This window comes from Emys orbicularis, chromosome 1, assembly GCF_028017835.1.
Source record: "Emys orbicularis isolate rEmyOrb1 chromosome 1, rEmyOrb1.hap1, whole genome shotgun sequence".
Classification (NCBI taxonomy): domain Eukaryota; kingdom Metazoa; phylum Chordata; order Testudines; family Emydidae; genus Emys; species Emys orbicularis.
Window position 1 is genome coordinate 115752200 of NC_088683.1, and position 20653 is coordinate 115772852.

Here is a 20653-nt window from a genome sequence, read left to right on the forward strand (position 1 = left end):
TGGGATTGTTTAGTCTCCAGAAGAGAAGAATGAGGGGGGGATTTGATAGCTGCTTTCAACTACCTGAGGGGGGGTTCCACAGAGGATGGAGCTCGGCTGTTCTCAGTGGTGGCAGATGACAGAACAAGGAGCAATGGTCTCAAGTTGCAGTGGGGGAGGTCTAGATTGGATATTAGGAAACACTGTTTCACTAGGAGGGTGGTGAAGCTCTGGAATGCTTTACCTAGGGAGGTGGTGGAATCTCCTTCCTTGGAGGTTTTTAAGGCCCGGCTTGACAAAGCCCTGGCTGGGATGATTTAGTTGGGAATTGGTCCTGCTTTGAGCAGGGGGTTGGACTAGATGACCTCCTGAGGTCCCTTCCAACCCTGATATTCTATGATTCTATGATAGCAGCTGGGAACGAAGAAGAAAGCCAGCCCTGTTGGGAGTCACTATCCTGCTGAGTGTTAGCATGCTGCGTATTCATAGACTTATAGATACGTGGGGCGGGAAGGGACCTCAAGAGGGCATCGAGTCCAGCCCCTGCTCAGAGGCAGGACCAAGTGAACCTAGACCATCCCTGACAGGTGTTTGTCTAACCTATTCTTAAAAACCTCCAATGATGGGGATTCCACAACCTCCCTTGGAAGCCTGTTCCAGTGCTTAACTACTATTTATAGTTAGGAAGTTTTTCCTCATATCTAACCTAAATCTCCCTTATTTTACATTTAAGCCAATTATGTCTTGTCCGACCTTCAGTGGACCTGGAGAACAACTGACCCCCAACTTCTTTAGAACAGCCCTTAATATATTTGAAGACTGTTCTCAGTTCCCCCCCACCCCTGCCCCGTCTTCTTTTCTTAAGACTAAACATGCCCAGTTTTGTTTTGTTTTTTTAACATTTCCTCATAGGTCAGGTCAGGACAATACATGTTGTGATTGTAATGGCTTTACTCTAATTTGCACTTGCTGGCTTCATTTCTAAGAGTGATCAAATGGAGTCAGTAGAAAAAAATGGGGGAGTTTTTTTTTTTCAACTAAGTGACTAATGCCAGTTAATCGGTTTTCCCTGCCTATGGGTCAGCAGCACCGATTCTCTGGCTTACGCTGCAAATTATTACAGCAGTGGCACTAACACAAACACTCATTCCAAGCTTCCCTATTGCCAGCTACTAGGTAGCTTCCTCCTGCCTGTCAGCAAGGCACTGTTACAAGGATTTGAGATTTCAGGTCCACAGCTTTAGTCCTGTAAACAGACCAGGCTGAGTCAAACCCACTGATGGCCTTTGCCAAAGGGGAAGCACTAATGTAATTTTTTCCCAGCTCTGAAAACCGAGCGTAGAATAAATTGATAAGTTTTCAGAGCTCTGGATTTGAAGGCTGATGCCACAATAACATGCTGCAGGGAGCATTCTCCAAACAACAGTGTACACACTGGGATTAACTGTTCCAGAAGAGAGCTCACATACAGTCCTCTTGCTGCATCAGAGCTGAGATTGAAACCATGAGGACTGTTTTAGATAACCAGAGCAGATACGAGGTGAAGTGATGCCCTAAGGCAGCATTTTGGGTGGTCCTGCAATGAATCCATGCTCTGGTTTTTGCATTTGTATAAATCTCTCTCACACAGACACATGCACACACAGAGGGAGCAGGCACAAGCTTTTGGGGTCCAACCTTGCTCCTCTTGAAGTCATTGGGCGTTTTCTATTGATTTCACTGGGCGCTAGATCAGACCTTTAATTTCATTTGTAACTGTGGCCAGACACTATGCAAATGAGTTTTATGCATGCTAATTCACAGTGTGTATGTATATGGAATTTCAGGTTAAATAAATTGTCAGGATTAAATTAACAGAAAGACAGAGGGAGTTCGCATGACAGGTCAGCCATAAAACTGCAGCCAGTGCCACTCCTACGTGGAGAATCCTCTTCTGCTCTAAATGAGCATAGTCTGTGTCAGCCAGAAAGGGCTAGAGGTCCACTGGCAGAACAGCACAGTGCGTGGGAGACAGAACCTATGCCTGAATGAGCAGGAAGACTGAATTCACTTCTCTTCCTGGGAAAATCCCTTTCAAAGCAGAGATAAGAATCATTCCTACACTAAGTGTGTGGGGACTGAGGAATCCCATGGGTGAACAGATTAAATCAGAAGCACGAGGCACTCCTGCTTTTCCCTGGGGCTGACACGGCTATTCCCATCCCTCCCATAGCAGCCCGGGTCTTTGTGTTCCACTTACCATACACCCAGCCAACACAGATGACTTCAAAAATGGTCAGGACCAGTAGGCACATACCGCTGGCAGCATAATAATCGAACAGCTGGAAGATGTACATTCCACCCTGTGTCAAGCAGAGAAAGGGGAGACGTGGAGAGCTCAGCAGAAGGGTACGTGAAAGAGAAAATGGAATTTGGACAAGTACAAAACAAGGCTGAGGGACAGGGGAACTGCACACAGAGCAAAGGGGCGTTGGAGGAAGGATCTCTCTCTAGGCCTGTCCACACTAGGAAATTATACTAGGTACCACCATGCACTAAAATGATGGTCAGGCATGGGGCCAGGATGATGTTTCACAATCATTTCATAGCATGATTTCAGTGTCCACAGAGAACAGGGATTTGGGGGTTTTAAATGCTGCTATAGACCATGCTCCCTGGCAAGTTTCTCGGACTGTTTCTGAATGTGGTTGTCATAAACAGATAGTTAAGGGTTAATGCCTCTTTTACCTGTAAAGGGTTAAGAAGTTCACCTAGCCTAGCTGACACCTGACCAGAGGAACCAATGGGAGGACAAGATGGTTCAAAAGAAAGGAGGGAAGTTCCCTTTGTCTGGGTCAGTTTTCACTTTGGACCGGAGTGGGAAAGCTCCAGAATTCAGCCTCTTATTAAGTTTTGAGTATTAGTGAAGGAAATAAATAGGTTTATGTTTATTTCTTTGTAACCTGTCTTTTGCAATTAGAGGAAAAGTCAAATTGGGTATTTGGGTATTTTTTGTGTAAGTTTTTGCCCAGGGGAACATCCTCTGTGTTTGGAATCTGTTGTCTATGAGAGTAGCTGGTATGCTAATCTCTCCCAGAGGGTTTTCTTTTACCTTTCTTTTCTTTAATTAAAAGCCTTTTTTAATAACCTGATTGATTTTTCCTTGTTTTTAGATCCAAGGGGTTGGATCTGGATCCACCAGGAGTTGGTGGGAGAAAGGAGGGGGGATGGTTAATTTCTCCTTGTGTTAAGATCCAAGGGGTTTGGATCTGTGTTCACCAGGAAATTGGTGAAGTCTCTCAAGGCTACCCAGGGAAGGGAATTAGTGCTTGGGAGTGGTGGCAGCCAGACCAGATCTAAGCTGTTAATTGAGCTTAGAGCTTCTCATGCAGGTCGCCCACATCTGTACCCTAAAGTTCAGAGTGGGGAAGGAACCTTGACAGTGGTCCTTGGCTATGTTGAGCTTTGGGCATAAGCCGTAAAGTTTAGCTCCAGGTGTGAACTACCCTGAAGTTCAATATGGTTAGATGCCGGGATTCTAGTTCAAGCCCATCTCTACATGTTACAAGCATGTTGAGATCCCAAGCATAGGGTCTCAAGGTCCCAAGCATAGTTGGAAGCCCTGTGGAAGCAACGGCCTTTGGCTCTCTGTTGTGCAATGACAGTACAATGGACTGAGCATTTGTTCTACTCTCAGGAGAGCTATTTGTACAATCTGACTCTCGTGTTCTCACAACTTGTCTTGACAAGAAAATAGCACCTCCAAGAAAAGAAAAAAGTGGAGCAGATACATTGGAAAATTATTCAACCCCTTGAATGGCCATGGAGACAGAAGAAAAGCTTTCCTATTAATCCCACCAAACACTGAGCAAGCTTTGTGCAGTGTTTAGATTATCCTGCAGTGATGGGCAATGTGTAAAAGCCCCAGGGAAGTTAGATAGGTCCTGAAGTCCTGATGCAGTTTTCACACAGTCCTTACTCGGGCAAAACTCCTATTGCCTTCTGTGGGAATTCTCCCAAGTAAAATCTCAGCAAGGACCTCTGAATTTTCAGATGACTGCAAGAATGCCACCTAAGAGAGGTTAAGGATTGTATCAGATAGCAAGATCCTGCTGTCTCCAGAGTGTGGGGAGCAGCTATCAATGACTTCTTTCCTCTAAATCAGTGGTTCTCAACCAGGGGTACACATACCTTGGGGATACTCCAAGGTTTTCCAGGGGGTACATCAACTCATCTCGATATTTGCCTAGTTTTACAACAGGCTACATAAAAAGCACTAGTGAAGTCAGTACAAACTAAAATTTCATACAGACAAAGACTGGCAGCATTCACATCTCACGTGTAGCTCCTCTACTTTTGATCTGAGAGCCATCAGGACTGGAGTTTGGATATAAAGTTCCTTTCAGGTGGCCCTTCCCTGGTGCTAGGTTCAGGGATAGGCAACCTATGGCATGCGTGCCAAAGGCGGCACGTGAGCTGATTTTCAGTGGTACTCATACTGCCCGGGTCCTGGCCACTGGTCTGGGGGACTCTGCATTTTAATTTAATTTTAAATGAAGCTTCTTAAACATCTTAAAAACCTTATTTACTTTATATACAACAATAGTTTAGTTGTATATTATAGAAAAAGACCTTCTAAAAACATTAAATTGTATTACTGGCACACAAAACCTTAAATTAGAGTGAATACATGAAGACTCGGCACACCACTTCTGAAAGGTTACTGACCCCTGTGCTAGGTTATCTCTGAGACATACCCCAGAGGAAGGCTCAGCTATACAGTACGACAACATCTCAACTGGCACTATATAAGAAAGAAGAACTACTGGTTCTGATATGCACCAGCTAATAAACTAACCTAAAGAGAGAGAGAGAATAACTAACTGTGTGAGATACAGATAATACTGCTCCAAACAAGTCCATATCCCTCTCCCCCACATGCTGGGAAGGTATTGCAGTAAAATTTAGCGTTCAAGGTCAAGAATCAACACAGACCATGCCAAGTACAAAGAAAAAACTGCTTTCAGCCCCAGCTGGCTGTGAAAAAATTTAGACAGAGGTAAACCAAAGGCAATACAAGTTACAGGACTGAGATTACATTTGCAAAGCTTAGCTGTCCAGTGAGATCCAACAGTCTGCCTTTGCGACCCTGGAGCCGGTGTGGTTTGGGGACGCTGAAGAAGCCACAGGCAGCCGGCCTGGACTGGAATCTCTGAAAGAGACGCTGCAGGAGACCCCAGGGTGTAAAAGAACAGTCCTCCCAAGAGTGGAAGCAAGTTGGAGATTGCACAGCGTATCTCTGGAAAAGCTGTATACAGGATAATCTCCCGTCCACTCCCCCCACTTCTCTGGACGTTATACACAGACGTGGCCAGTCTGGACATACGTGTTTGAGTATGAAAGTGGCTTAGGGCATTAACGTTTTTCTTCCCGTGAGTGATGTGGGAGTGTTCCCAACGCTCTGTTGTTTTATTATTTTATTATTGAAGCTTTAAAATTCAGTCATATGGTGTGTTTTCTTTATCTTCCCTCAACAATCCTGCGGTGTCAGCCTGAGTACCTGACACAAGGGATAGATTGGTAACAGAAATCTGTCACAGTTTGGTGGAAAATTGAGTAAGAGGGGAGCCCTGCAGAATGCACACCATCTATTTGTTTTGCCCTTGTTATTTTATGTTTGCTTTGTTTGGTACTGTTGGTGTTATATGTTGAGGATTGCATAATTAAAGGTGTGCCCACTCTCAGCCGCAGTAAGTCTGAGAACCGGAGAGGGGTTTAGCATTCCTCTCTTCACCCCGGTTGACCGGGAAGGGTGTCAGGTGGATCTACCCCAAGTCGTAGCAGGACTGGGCAATAGAGAAGTCGGAGAAAAGGGAAGAGATGTGTACTTGATAACTAGAATTGAGCAATTAAGAGCATAGATTTCTCTTTGTCTCTGGGCCAAGCTGAATTTCAAATTAACCCGTTCCTTTCCTCAATAGACAAATTGCTCCCACTGTGTGTCAGAGGCTTTTTGGTGATTAAAAGCTCCTCTGATATGTATGATCTTATCTAGATTGAAGGTACCTTCTAGTGGGCATTGTTTAGATGGATTTTCACGTGTGTAAAGATTCCAATTTTCTAAATATCTGCAGGTTCTAGGACCATAGTGTACGTACATGTAATATGCTAGGGTACCCTTAGGGGGTGAGGGGAAATGCTTAGACTGTCCCCCACTCATTTTCCAATCACACACACAGGGAGGGCGCCCTGTCCCCTAGCGGCTCATAAACTAAGGGTATCACACTACTTTCCACTCAGGTCACGCACACAGGAAAGATTAACAAGGATGTCCACGACCTTCCTACACCTCCCTTCAGCAAAAAGCGTTGGCTAGTCTCAGAGAGATGGCACCGCTTCCAGTGAGATGATCAGACCAGTCAGTGGCTCACGGAGAGGAAAAGGGAAGGGAAGATGGGATCACACAATCCTAGACCCAGGCAGACCCCTCGCTGGACAATGCCAGGCCGAGAGAGCCACCGTAGTCAGGACCTTTTACCAGTCCACTAGGTGGAGTCACAGGGCTTGTGTTAGAGTGTCTCCGGTCATGAGCCTACGGCTTCGCAGATGGCTCTGGGCGTCTTCCTGTGACTCTCATTCACACTGGTGTACACACACACACACACACACCCCAAGGCCTCTATTTCTAAATACCATGATGCAGCTTTACCTTATGTCCGGACTCAATACACTTTCCCTTTTGAGGTGGTAACAACCCCTCAGCACCGGTGCATTAACCTAATGCATTTCCCTTATACATTAACCTTATTGGGGGCGGCCAAACTATAGTCCCCAGTACTTCATACAACTACCTTATTGAGGGTGGCAAACTAAGTCCTCAGTACCACTTCAAACTGTCCTTATTGGGGGCGGCCAAACAGTTCCCCAGTACCGCTCCGCATCTGATCTTGCTGCACAGTCAATAAGTTCGGATGGCGTAAGCCCAACAGGGACAAACGGCCCCACGGACAGTCCTCCTCCGACACCCCAATAGAGATTTCAAAAGGTCTCTTATCTCTATTGTGGCGCCCTGGGGTTCGAAGGGGAATGATCCGCAGCAATTGCCACTGTCTCAGCAGGTGTTACCACCCTGGACGAGCCCCCAGATTGTTGGAGAAAAGGGAAGAGATGTGTACTTGATAACTAGAATTGAGCAATTAAGAGCATAGATTATCACTGCTCTACAGCCAAAATGCTTCTGAAATAAATGTAGTCAAACTTTACTAATTCTGGGTCACTGAGAACGAAAATGATGCTTAAAATTGTTGATTGGCTCTAGTTTTCAAGATATGCTATTGGGTCAGTATATATGACCCTTGACTTGGGAATGGCGGAGGATAAGTGAGTTATAAAGGGAAGGGATCTCGATTTAAACCAGAAATGACTAAAATACATCTTTGACTGGATCTATGAATAAATCTATGACTGGGTTTGGACAGTACTTGCTTTTTAGGCAAAACAATGAATGATGCAATCTGAAGCTGGTATTGCGTCATACATGATATGAATTGCATCATGTTATTCCTAGAAGTCATGGATGATGCAATCATAACGAAGCTTACATCACTCTGCTGAACAAATTGCCCTATATCAGCTCTAGAAACCATACAGTGTCGTGCTCTCTTATTTGTCAGTGTTTGATTTTGCAAAGGGACACATTTCTGTTTAGCCAAAGTGAGCAGAGATGCCTCGTACTTGTGTGAACAGTGCAGATAACTTCTGCTATGTTTGTGGTGAAGTGACTTTTGCATCACAAAAGCGCAGTATAACCATTATGGTTAAGAAAGCGTATCACCTTTATTTTGGCTGCAAAATTGGAGATCAGGACAAGAGGTGGGCCCCGCACATATGCTGCAACACTTGTGCAACAAATCTTCGCCAGTGGTTGAACAGGAAAAGGAAATCTATGCCTTTTGCAGTGCCAATGATTTGGAGAGAGCCAACAGATCATACCAGCAATTGTTACTTCTGCATGGTGCCTCCAGTTGGGAAAGGTGTGTCAAAGAAGAAAAAGTGGACTGTGCATTATCCAAACATTCCATCAGCTATACGCCCAGTACCCCCCGGAGAAGGACTGCCGGTTCCTGATGCACCAGAATCATTCTCACTTGAGTCAGACGAGGAAGAGGATGAAACTTCTGGTCCTGAACCATCAATGTCACAGGACCCACATTTTCTCCCATCCTCCTCCTCTGAACCACACCTCATAACACAAGGTGAACTGAATGACCTTGTCAGGGATTTGGAACTACCCAAGAGTAAGGCAGAGCTGTTGGGCTCCAGACTACAGCAGTGGAATCTCCTGGCAGGTGATGTTAGGGTTTCCATGTTCCGTGACCGTCAAAAGGATCTTGTCCCATTCTTCTTTATGGAAGGTGATCTTGTAGCCTGCAACAAGATCGGTGGTGTGATGGCAGCCCTTAACATCGTTCACGATCTAGATGAGTGGAGACTGTTCATTGATTCATTGAAGACGAGTCTTAAAGCTGTTTTACTGCATAATGGCAATGTTTTGCCATCAATTCCAGTTGGTCATGCAGTCCATATGAAGGAAACCTATGACAACATGAAACAACTTTTGAGGTGCATAAACTATGACCAACATCAGTGGCAGCTTTGTGGCCATTTGAAAGTTGTTGCTCTCTTGCTTGGTGTGCAGACTGGATACACAAAGTACTGCTGTTTTCTCTGCGAATGGGCTAGTCGTGCAAGAGATTCCCACTACATCAAGAAAGATTGGCCACTCCGACAGTCATTGGAGCCTGGGAGGAAAAGTGTTCAGCATCCACCACTTGTTGAATCAAGGAAGATTTTGTTACCACCCTTACACATCAAGCTGGGTCTGATGAAGAACTTTGTCAAGGCCATTGACAAAAACACAAGCAGCTTTCAAGTACCTCCGTGGAAAATTTCCAAGGTTAAGTGAAGCTAAGATAAAGGAAGGTGTCTTTGTTGGTGCTCAGATTCGTGAACTTCTTCGAGATGATGCATTTGACCATGTTCTGCGTGGCAAGGAAAAGACGGCATGGAAAGCCTTCCAGTTAGTGGCAATAAATTTTCTCAGAAACAACAAGGCAGACAACTACAGGTTGTTGGTGGAAAACCTCCTCAAGACATACAAAAGCCTTGGTTGCAACATGTCACTAAAGATACATTTTTTTGCACTCTCATCTAGATTTTTTTCCACCGAACTGCGGAGCAGTGAGCGATGAGCACAGCGAGCGATTTCACCAGGACATTACAACAATGGAGAAACGCTATCAGGGCAAATGGAGCCCATCAATGCTTGCAGACTATTGCTGGACAGTGACAAGAGATGCTCCATTTAATGAATACAAGAGACAAGCCAAGAAGTGCTGAGTAGACACTGAATAGGACTAAACTATGTACATAATAGTTTTTTGCCTTTTGTTTCATAATAAATTTTATTTATATAACCCTTTTGCTGATTTTTAAAATGTTACATAAACAGGACAGGTGAAATATTATCATGTAAAGCAACCATAAACACATGAAAAGACCTAGGTTTACAATTTATGATTAAAACTCCACTATCTACACAATATACATAGACATAAAATTTAAAAACTTAAATATCTTAGAAACAGTAGCCAATCAGTTGTTTTAATTGTCATATTTGAATTCAGCACATCAAAATACATAATAAATAGCACATTTTATCTCTGAAGCAGACGACTTCTCAAAAATTGTAGACCAGTGTTATGAACCAGGCAGCAACTCAAACATACGCCCAGGGCAAGTTGCAAGCCTTGAGACAGGACTTCCAGGCAGAAAAGGAAGCACTGGCTAAGCAAGTACCGGTCCTTCATGGACTTGTCAAAATTTAACCATTTGTGCTCAGCATACACCGTAACAGCAGTGTGTTTGCCACAAAGAGCAAATTGAATAGTTAAATGCCAATGGGCCATGCATTTTTGCCCAGGTGGCAAGCCTCACGAGGGAGGACTCAGGTAGCCTTGTGAGTAAGAATGTTTAAGGGAAGAGACCAGGAAGGGTGGGGGCTAGTTGAGAACCCCACCCTCCTTGCTAAATTGGTAGTGGAACAAAGCCGGTGCCCATGGAAGGGATGGTTCAGCGAGGAAAGCAGGATCAGGGCCAAGCAGGCAGGCAACAGATAGAGAGATTGGAAAACAGGTTGGAAACTTTGAGGGCATAGTGGAAGGAAAAGAGTAAGTAAGTATAAGCATGGGGATTTCAAATCCCCAGGACAATACTTGAAATGGTGATTTGAGTTGATAAAAAGTATCCTTTGGGAGACAAACAAGTGATTTAAGGAAAGAGTGAGAAATTAACTCTGTAGTTGCTAAAGGGAATCAAGCAGTTGAACTTTGTAAAATGCTAAAGAGAAAAATTCTTGGTGTCTTTGAAATGTTTGTAAATAAATCCAGGCAAAGAAATTATTTGATTGCAATCATTTGGCTATGAACAATTTAATCGAATTAGCTAAAGAAATGTAAATATACAGTGCTACTTAATTAAAATCCTATTAGGCTCTAAGGGGCTACAATAAGTGGTGTTTTCTTTCAGATCGTTGTGTGTTTTGAAAGCAGGAGTTCAAAGTAAAGGCAATCAAAATTCTGGTAAAAACAATTGTGTCCCTTTTAAGTAAGAGTCTTTAAGCTGTGGATAGCTTTGGATCCAGAAGCAAGCCAGAAAGCATCTGTATTAATGCAAATTATCTAACTGATAAGGTAGAAGCCACTGAAACCTGGGCTGCCTATGAAACAAATACAAGAAAATATGGGGTAATTCCTCTGTTTTGCCTGAAATCAACAAGGGTATTTGTATATAAAGGAAATATTTTAAGCAATGACTGACTGCCCAGAAGGGGTAGACCTCTGTTCTTTTTGTCTTTCAGATAATCAGAGAAAACTGATGCCAGCTGAACAGCATTCAACGTACCATGCATTTACTGGTACAATAGGAATTATGTTCTGTGTTCTATGTCCTGTTTTGTGGTGTTTGTCTCGTGGCCAGAACTGTTGTGTTTAATATTTTCATAGGACAGTCTAGTTCAAAATCAAATAGAAGGGTTAAATCAAAATGCAGATACTTGTTTTATTCAACTTGAAATACAAAGTTTGGATAAATCAGGAAAATGTGATATACTAAAGTCTAATACATTTGCTTAAGTAAGAAAAAAGAAATTTCATTGGCCAGATCTTTTAATAGAAAAAATTGTTGTTAAAATTTGCACACCAACAGTCTTTGGAAACAATGACATGAAAGGTTAACCCACTCCCCATATTGCACATGGGATCCTTCTGGCTACCCCAGATTTCTTGCCAGACGGCTGCAGAGGGAGAAAAGCTATTGGACACCAGAGGTTGTACCGAGTGGACTCCTCAAAAGTGGGTGTGCTTGTCCTGGCTTGTTGCTCCAAAGCTCTGTAATAAAGTTATTTTACTGGAAGGGTCTACGTGGCATACAGTTGAATAATAAGACTAAAGTACTGTATAATGGCAATGATGTGTTCATTGTTGGGAAAAGATGTATGAGTGAAGAGTGGAAGTTTTCTTTGTAGGTTAAAAAAAGCCAAGAAGGGAGGCTTGAATGTGCCCAAGCAGCTGTAAAATCTGCAAAACACTGCCAGGCATTAATGAAATGTGTTAGGTTTCTTTTCTCACAGGTAAAAGAAGCGCTACGCCCCCCCCCCCCAGAAACAAAACAAAACCCTAGCAGCCCTGCCACTCCTTGAAACCAGGAGATTGGATCTATGTAAAGGTCCACCAATGAAAGACTGCTTTGGCTCCACGCTGGAAAGGCCCTTTCCAAGTCCTGTTAACCACCAACACCGCTGTGAAGTGCCAAGGACTACCTACCTGGACCCACACTTCTCACTGCAAAGAAAAGACCCCTCCACCTGGAGATGACTCTCCGACTGATGATCAGCCTATTTCTCCTTCTAGCTCTGCTGTGCCTTCTGGACAGCAGGGAAAAAAGGACAAGGCGAAGTACTAGTAACCTCTCCCTCGTCCACTGACAGACCTACTGTGCCTTTGGATTTTTCTAGAAGAATCAAACCATTACAGGGTGATGTGCTAGTAACCTCTCCCCTGTACCATGCTGAACCACGACTGTTTCAGGAAAAAAGAATAAGGAACACTTGCTCCACTGAAACCACCAAAGTCCAGGGATTCCTGACTACAAAAGACATTAAGAACTGACCCTAGTGAAGAAACAAAGAATTATATACTGGCAGGAAGAAACTTGTGGGACCCATGCTTGAGAACGTGGTATTGATTGGATTTTGGGGTTTATTCTACAGGCTGCACCCTGTGTTTTTGGATAAATCCTCCAGCATATATTGCCCTCCCTAATTGGATTTTAAATAACAAATACCAAAGGCACCTTGTTGCCACTGCCCCCGCCATTTCCTCCATTACATTATTATCCCTGTAACACATCCAAATACAGACAATGTCATATATCTGATAAAACCCAATGGCCAAGGCCTTCACACTTGAGTGATTTATTTAAATATTGTTTGGGAAAAAAATTTAAGGTTCAGGATATCCCATATAAGCGAACAATTGAGTGGAAAAAGACTGGTCAGAGGAGATAAAAATATATGGCATCACTACAAATGAGCTTCAAGAATTTGAAATTAAGAAATTTTATAATGGGGTTGATATAATGGCCATTCCAGGGGTCTGTAGTATATCGGGGGGAAGGGGGTCCTTATTGTTTCGGTTACCCAATTAGTAAATAATCAGACTCATACTCAAAGAGTGTGTTCTGCCACTGGAAAGTTTACTTGTACTGAAATGATTCCAGTAACTAATAACGTAACCTGTACCCTCTTGCAATATACCCCCTCTTATGCCAATGCCTCTCGGAAGTATATAAAGGTATACAACCAACAGATGTGGCATAGTACTACACCAAAGAGAGATGTATTAGGATATCGATGGACTGTGATTAATACTACACTAGGGACTGTTAAATTCACACTGCCCTCATCCAGTTTTCAGATCACCTCCACATATTCAAACTGCTCAAAAGGGGCTGCCATTAGATTAGCACAGCAAAGGGCCTGGGTTATTTCCTCTAGAAAGAAGAGGGACTTGACCGGATCCCTATGGGATGGTGCCAATAGTGCAGCAGCAATTTGGAATATTTTTAAAAGCCAAGAACATTACGAGAAATTAGGACAATTAGAGAAAGCCACAGGTCTTATTAGGGGAGCACAGCTGACCCAGGTGCAAGCTGGAGTTGGTGAATTACATGTTATTTCTGCCCTTAGTTCAATAACCAGGATTTGTGGACAGAGATGGTATTGAATATCACTGAGGCTGGGAAGGTATTGCAGTGGGATTTGGCATGTTCAGAAATTCAAGATTTCCTGAATGACCAGCTGATGGCCATTCGGAGTGATCTCGAGCATGAGGCATGGCCTACTGCTCTTACAGATACCTCAGGAACGCCATCTGATTTGTGGCCATGGAGACATACTTGGAGATTTTCAGGATGGAGTTGTATATACTCACAGTGCTCCTCCCAAGCATATGGGCCGGTAGGAGGGGTGTGGGCTCCTACATACCGAATCCTGTCGGGTCCATGGGGAGGATGCATGTGGGACTGGATTATTTACTGTGATATCTGGGAGATTAGACCACCTGGTAATGCCTAGCCGATTTGCTGTTAGTGCTCCTGGAATAACACCCGATATTTGGATTGGAATAGGGAAGCACTGGACATTATGGCCCCTAGAACCCCCGCAGCTTGAATGCGTAAGGAAATTGAAGCAAGGGGAAGTTGTCACTGTTCATGACAACGTTTGCTGGGAGGGTAGGGGACAAGGAACTACCCTTACAGGACACCTACTTTTTCAAGCTAATGATAGCTGTATGTATGTTAAAACCACCACGTTGCGAGATATACATTTTAATCTCACTACTGCTGCAGGTAGTCATATTATTTACTGACCTGCGGATAGAATTTTACAAGTAGCCCTGAGATTTCAGATACCCTTTAATTGGACTAGTTTAGTACCTGATTGATTTCAAAATTTGCTTTCACTGTTACCAGAGGTTCAAAGAATCTCTGAATTACAAGGGCAAATTCACATGCTTCAAACTATATATCAAGTTGAAAAGTATGCCTTTCATACAGCTTATAGAGTGTCTTCTTTATGTACTAAGTATGATGTATTGTGCTTTGTGACTAAAATTGTACAACAACCCCATCATATTATTACTGTGGGAATGTTACTGCTTTTATTGTTGTTTAGTTTAGGATTATGTTATTGTTGTTGTAAAGGACATAATAATAGTAATACCTTTCATGTCCATACTAATCATGCATTGTCATTGCATCCAATTAAAACCCCTAAGGTTGAAGCATTTGATCTAGAATCTGAAATCCAAGGCTTGATGCAAATGGAGATTTAAGAATGTTTGTTGTGCTAGAAGCACAAAAGGGGTGTGTGTGGAAGTAGAGATGGAAATGAAGGGGATTTCAATGCAAATAGTGTAGTTTGTGAGCAAGAGTCAGGCTAGCTGTAACCCTAATAACGCGAGATTTGTAGAAGCGAGGATTGTGTGAGGCGAGTGGGAAAGTACTGTGTGAGAAGTTGTTGCGACCTTGTATTAGATAAGTATGGAATGTAGACTATAGTTTAAATAGAGGTGAGAAAAATAAGATATCAGGATGACCTATGTATAAACAAAATGCAGCTGTTGCCCATTATTGTGTGTAACAAAAGGTACAAATGCTTGCTGTAATTGTTTACCTAGAGAGAGACCTGTTTTGCTCTCTCCCTCCACGCAATTGCTAGAGATAATAAAGTATCTGACTTGCTGCACCCAACGTGAGAGTGAGAACTCTATTTTTCTCCGACAGACACTTGTGTATTTTTATATCTGATTTTGTAAGCAAGTAGTTTTTAAGTGAGGTGAAACTTGGGGGTACGCAAGTCAAATCAGACTCCTGAAAAGGGTACAGTAGTCTGGAAAAGTTGAGAGCCACTGCTCTAACTTAGTCTAGGACCTGCTATCAACAGCCTTCATACCCCCAGTCCTGGTTTCCACGGATGACAGCCAGCCAACTGTGCCTTCCCTTGGAAGGCCTCCACCATGGCAAAGAGTGGCAGCATTCACATCTCACGTGTAGCTCCTCTACTTTTGACCTGAGAGCCATCAGGACTGGAGTTTGGATATAAAGTTCCTTTCAGGTGGTCCTTCCCTGGTGCTAGGTTCAGGAGTAGGCAACCTATGGCATGCGTGCCAAAGGCGGCAATCCAGCGGATTTTCAGTGGCACTCACACTGCCCGGGTCCTGGCCACCAGTCTGGGGGGCTCTGCATTTTAATTTAATTTTAAATGAAGCTTCTTAAACATTTTAAAAACCTTATTTACTTTACATACAACAATAGTTTAGTTGTATATTATAGAAAAAGACCTTCTAAAAAGGTTAAATTGTACTACTGGCACGCGAAACCTTAAATTAGAGTGAATACATGAAGACTCGGCACACCACTTCTGAAAGGTTACTGACCCCTGTGCTAGGTTATCTCTGAGACATACCCCAGAGGAAGGCTCAGCTATACAGTACGACAACATCTCAACTGGCACTATATAAGAAAGAAGAACTACTGGTTCTGATATGCACCAGCTAATAAACTAAGCTAAAGAGAGAGAGAATAACTAACAGTGTGAAATACAAACTTGCTGCAGATAATACTGCTCCAAACAAGTCCATATCCCTCTCCCCCACCTTGTACTTCCCTTCTTACCTCAGTGACTAGCATCAGGCCAAGCAGGTAGCATATGACTGCAATGGCCAGGGTCAGCAGCTCCCGGTGCCCTTTCTTCTGGAGAACTTCTGGGTACATGTCGACAATGGCCGTCACCAGGCTCTCAACACAGACGAACTGCAGAAGAATTCATGTCAAGAAACCAAGGACCTAATGTCTCTCTTTCCCTACCTATCCTCTTTCCCTCTTCCATTCTTCCACTCAGGTAGTCTCTCTCCTTTTTCCTACACCTAAAGCATGAACGGCTTGGAAACAGGGAGGTATAGCTGCATCTGAGTCCCAAAGGAAGTGGAGTTACCACTGATGCAACATCAGGAATTGAGCACCTTGGAGGAGTGACTGGAACCACATCTGGAACTGAGTGAGATTATCCCAAGCCTTCCACCTGGACTAGGGAGGATGTTCAGGTAAAACAGAAATGACACACGGAACATGGAGACAATAAGGGAATTGCACCTCACCACAAAGAATTATCAAGAAATAAATTGTGTGTCACAAGGAACCACTGTGGTATAAAAGAAGTTACTGCCAGGAAGCAGCTACTCTGGAGCCAGGAGACAGTGAGGGTACTGCAGGTCACAAGTCACACCTGGAATCAAGAACACTCGTAGTACAGTGGGAGCTGCCATCAAACTACAGTTACAGATGGGGCTTGTCACAATACAAAGGGAGTCCTAGTGAACTTAGAGGAGATTGACACAAAATGTGTAGTAAAGTGCCTGGTTCCTGAGAGATGATTACTAGCCCCTAAGGGCAGACTTGGCGGGAAGGACAAAGAAGCGTGGCTGCTGGTTGTCACTGGATTGTCAGAGACTTATGCTGGAAGGTACAGGTGCTGCAGGTTACTGTTAAGGAGTAACACCTAACACCAGCTGACTGCTGGGATGTACTGGCCAGCTCTAAGTATGATCATTCTGAAGTAGTAACATGGATGTGTGACAGGTGTTCCAGGTGGCTGAGAGACACATCACCATTTCCCAACCACGAGTTATGTTCTACATGAGGCTCTCAAACATGTGACAGACACCTTGGAGTTAGAGGGAAAGAGGAGGGTTATTTACTGTACCTGGCTGTCTAGTCCCAGGAAGATCAGCATAAGGAAGAATAGGCAGGACCAGAGCTGAGACACAGGCATCATCGTTATAGCCTTTGGATACGCAATGAATGCTAGGCCCGGACCTGCCAATCAGATAGCTGAGTAAGGATGAGGTTTCCCCAACAACACGACCCAGCAACACAGAGACCGGTTTGATGTGCTGTTTAAAAAACTTAGCCTGCCAAGACCTCACTTCCCCAGAATGTATCGTGCAATGGTCACTGACACACGGGATAATAACTGCTGACATGGGCTGAGCGGCTGGTTTTGGAAAGAAGAATCAGGGATTTCAAAACAACAGGGAATGCAGCTCTGCTTCTGGACAGTGGCACTAAGTGCATCAGGATAGCAGAGAATAAAGCAGTGGTTCTGGATGACAGGGCCTCTGACTCCGCAGAATAGGCAGAGGCTGTTCTGGGCAACTGGACTGGGGACACTAGCAATTACAGAGGATGTAGGATTGGTTCAAGGTAGCAGCACTGCTAACCTCATGGGTTGGCTTCATATTCAAAGGTGTCAATTCCTAAAAAGTCCACCCATGTTTTAAGTTTTCCTTTTGGCCCTGCCACATTTAGAAAGTACCAACCTGACTCGGCCACTTCTGAAATGGGCACGCCCTGTTCTTGTGCCATGAAGCCCAGCACAGAGAAGATAGCAAAGCCGGCCACAAAGCTGGTGGCACTATTCAGGAAACATAGCATGAAGCAGTCCCTGTTGGGAAAGAACCAAAGAGAGAGAGAGAGAGAGACGGCATTGTTTTCCTCTGCAAATTTACCACTTTGGGCAATTGCTTTTGTGCTCAGCTTTCTGAATGGGACATGAATCCATGCACTTGCTTACACTAACAGTAGCCTGAGACTCCTCCAGAGGCCAGCAGCCCAAAACAGAACTCGGCAGCCTACAGCCTTGACCCATGGCACTACAAGAACTACATGATTATACTTGGCAATAAAAATGACGGAGGGCTACAGCCATATATTGTAAGCAGGATGCCCCAGTGAAGTCACTAGGGACTTGTCACAACAAGGGGCAACAGGAATCATCATATGAGGATAGAGGAATGGAACAAATATTGAGGGGAAAAAGGATCCTTAAATAACAAGGAACCTGATCCAAAGCCCTCTGAAATCAATAGAAAGACTCCCATTGACTTGAATGGGCTGGGGATCAGGCCTGAGAGGAAAAGGGAACTAGAAGCAATAAGCACTGGATGAAAAAGAACCTGTCATGCCAGACAAACCTTTCTGTTGCTCTTTCTGATCGAATTAAAACACACACAGGGTGCACTAAAGGGGCTGGGATTTTAATAAGGCATTTGATGCCATGGGGCAGATTCTCCTCTTTAGACCACTGGGAATCTGGTGTAACTCCCCCGAGATCAGACCCAGGTAACTGAACTGAATTTGGTCACATGCATTACTAAATCTTATTTCCATATCAGTTAACATTTTACAATACCCATATCAGCTCAACAATGGCACCTCCAGGAGTCCCGTGCCCCCTCTCCCTGCCCAGATGGAAGAGTGCCACTGGCAGAGCCACCAAAGGCATTTCTTGTAGTCCATGGGTTTTCCTGGGTAGTCTCCTATCCAGTCACTGAGCCCTGCTTAGCTTGCAAGAGCTGACAAGAGCATAGGACGAAATGGCATGGGCCCCACTCGTAATTTCGAAGCAGTGAGTGCCACGGCTCCAATTACATTCTGCTCGGCTGCCCACACGGTCCTCAGCCGGATGTGAGAGGGAGAGAGAGGCACAGGCTGCTCCTACCTGTAACAGTTGTTATTGTACTCGTTGTAGCTGCCCAAAGCTGTCAGGCACCCCTGGCAGATAACATAAGAGAAGAAGATCTGAGTGCCTGCATCCATCCACACCTAGAACGGAAAAGGACAGTGAGTTGCAGCCATGGCTAAGGAAATAAATGGTAAAGTCCTGTCAGGATACACACACTTCAGAGCAGCAGCCTGTCAGACATGGAGAAATCCACATCAGGCAGAGAAGGGAAGAATCCATACAGGGTGTGACATGTCTCTGGATTGATTGTCCCAGCTTGGGGGACTGGAGTGAAGATTCCACCATGAAAAGGGAGGATTTTCCTTCTGGACCCCAACAGCGTCTCTCAAATAATCCAAGGAAGAATGGATTTGAGTGGGGAAGGGAGAGTGATTTTTAAGCCCTCCGACAGGGGCAGTCAATAGGCAGACCGTGAGGCAAATCTGGACTGCCAGATACTTTCGAACGGACAAAATCTTTGTATTTGCTTACTATCATCATTATTGTTATTGAGGTGTGAAAATATTTCTCTGGAGTCTGGACCTGGACTATACCTTGACCAGGAAATTTGGACCTTGACAAAAAATAATTGACTATCCCTGCCCTAGGGTGTCTTTTGCATAATCTGTCCTTCACCAGCTACCCTGATGGAGGGCATATTCCAAGAGGGCTGTCATCATCCGTTCCCGAGGCAGTGATTCAGGGGCGAGATCAATTCCAAACACCTTTCATTTTTTCTAAGTTAAACTGCCCGCAGAATGTACAGAGAGGGTGCATGGGGATGTGGCATGGTATAAAGACTGTACCAGAACAAGTTGGAGATCACTTAGCTGCTTGGGAGTGAAAAAAAACATGAGTATATCACAAAGCCATCCCAAACAAGTGCCAATAAAACCTTTATATGACACCACACCACCCGGTATTCCCTACACATGAGGGTGGAGGAAGATCAGGACAACGGGAGCAGCCAGGAGATGTTGGGTTCATAGTATCTCATCACCACCATTAACTCATCCCGGCACCCATCCAGAGCAGCAGAGTTTGTTGTTATTTCAGCCTTCAGCCGCTGGCTCCTCCTCCACTTCACTGTATTGATAGCACTTTCTCTCACACCGTGTGATGCTAGTATACAGAGCCACAAAGATGGGCTGCAGTGCTCAGAATCTTCCACACAGCCAGGGAAGGATATTGGTAGCAAGTTAACAGCCAGGAAGGAACACCTTGTCCAGTATCCTTGCTGTCCCCTAAACGGTGGCCAGCAGGCTTCCAAGTGGCTGCAAATTGGCAGGCTTTCAAATACAGGCAGCCAGCCACTGCTGTTTGAATTAACTGAGATCCCTCATGGATCCAGACCTACAGATGCACCAAGGAACCTTGCCCCCTTTGTCCCCCCCCACCCCATTATAATCAAGGTCCAACCTTCTCCACAACAAGCTAGACTCAAATTCTGCAGCAAGGTGTCTGGCTCCTGCAGCTCTCCCACATGGCAGACCAGAAATTCCATATCAACTTCATTAAGGTTAGAAAATGGAGGTTTTAATGAATTAACTGAACACGAATAAAACACTCAGCTCCTGTGTTGTTTATTTTCATATTAAAATTCCATTTAATTTAGGCTGTCTCCATGTTTTCAACATGTCACCAATTTTTGTGTTGACAAGACATAACTGCATCTGAAAGTCATCGGGGAAGCTGGAAGTGTTAGCAGCTGGGTAGGGAGCAGTTGGGCTTTTTGCCATGCGGGAAGATGCGGGAGACAGTTTGAGATTGTGGGAAAAGCACATTAGCTGATTGCTTTTGCTACAATAATCAGCAGTGAAATAATTAACGTTTAAATACCTTCCGTTAGGTCTCAGAATTAACACCCCATTGGGATGCATGGAACAATAGTTTGGAGTTCTGCAAACTCAGGGAACTAACAGTGAATGCAAGTTACACTCTTTCAAGCTTTTTCCCCCCATATGGATAAGGGCTAGAAACATAATGTTTTTTAAATTAAAGCCGAGATTCTGG

The 20653-nt window shown here is 44.1% G+C and overlaps 1 protein-coding gene across 1 annotated transcript in view; it reads right to left on the bottom strand.

Moving 5' to 3' along the window:
• The window catches only part of LOC135892459 (sodium- and chloride-dependent betaine transporter-like), a 56988-nt gene that overhangs the window by 15866 nt on the left and 20469 nt on the right, over positions 1-20653 (bottom strand). The window contains exons 7-11 of the mRNA XM_065420252.1: positions 18638-18741; positions 17457-17581; positions 16841-16953; positions 15754-15891; positions 2219-2321 (exon numbers count right to left, since the gene is read on the bottom strand). Of these exons, the coding sequence (XP_065276324.1) occupies positions 2219-2321; positions 15754-15891; positions 16841-16953; positions 17457-17581; positions 18638-18741 (583 nt within the window). The remainder of the gene's footprint in view (positions 1-2218; positions 2322-15753; positions 15892-16840; positions 16954-17456; positions 17582-18637; positions 18742-20653) is intronic.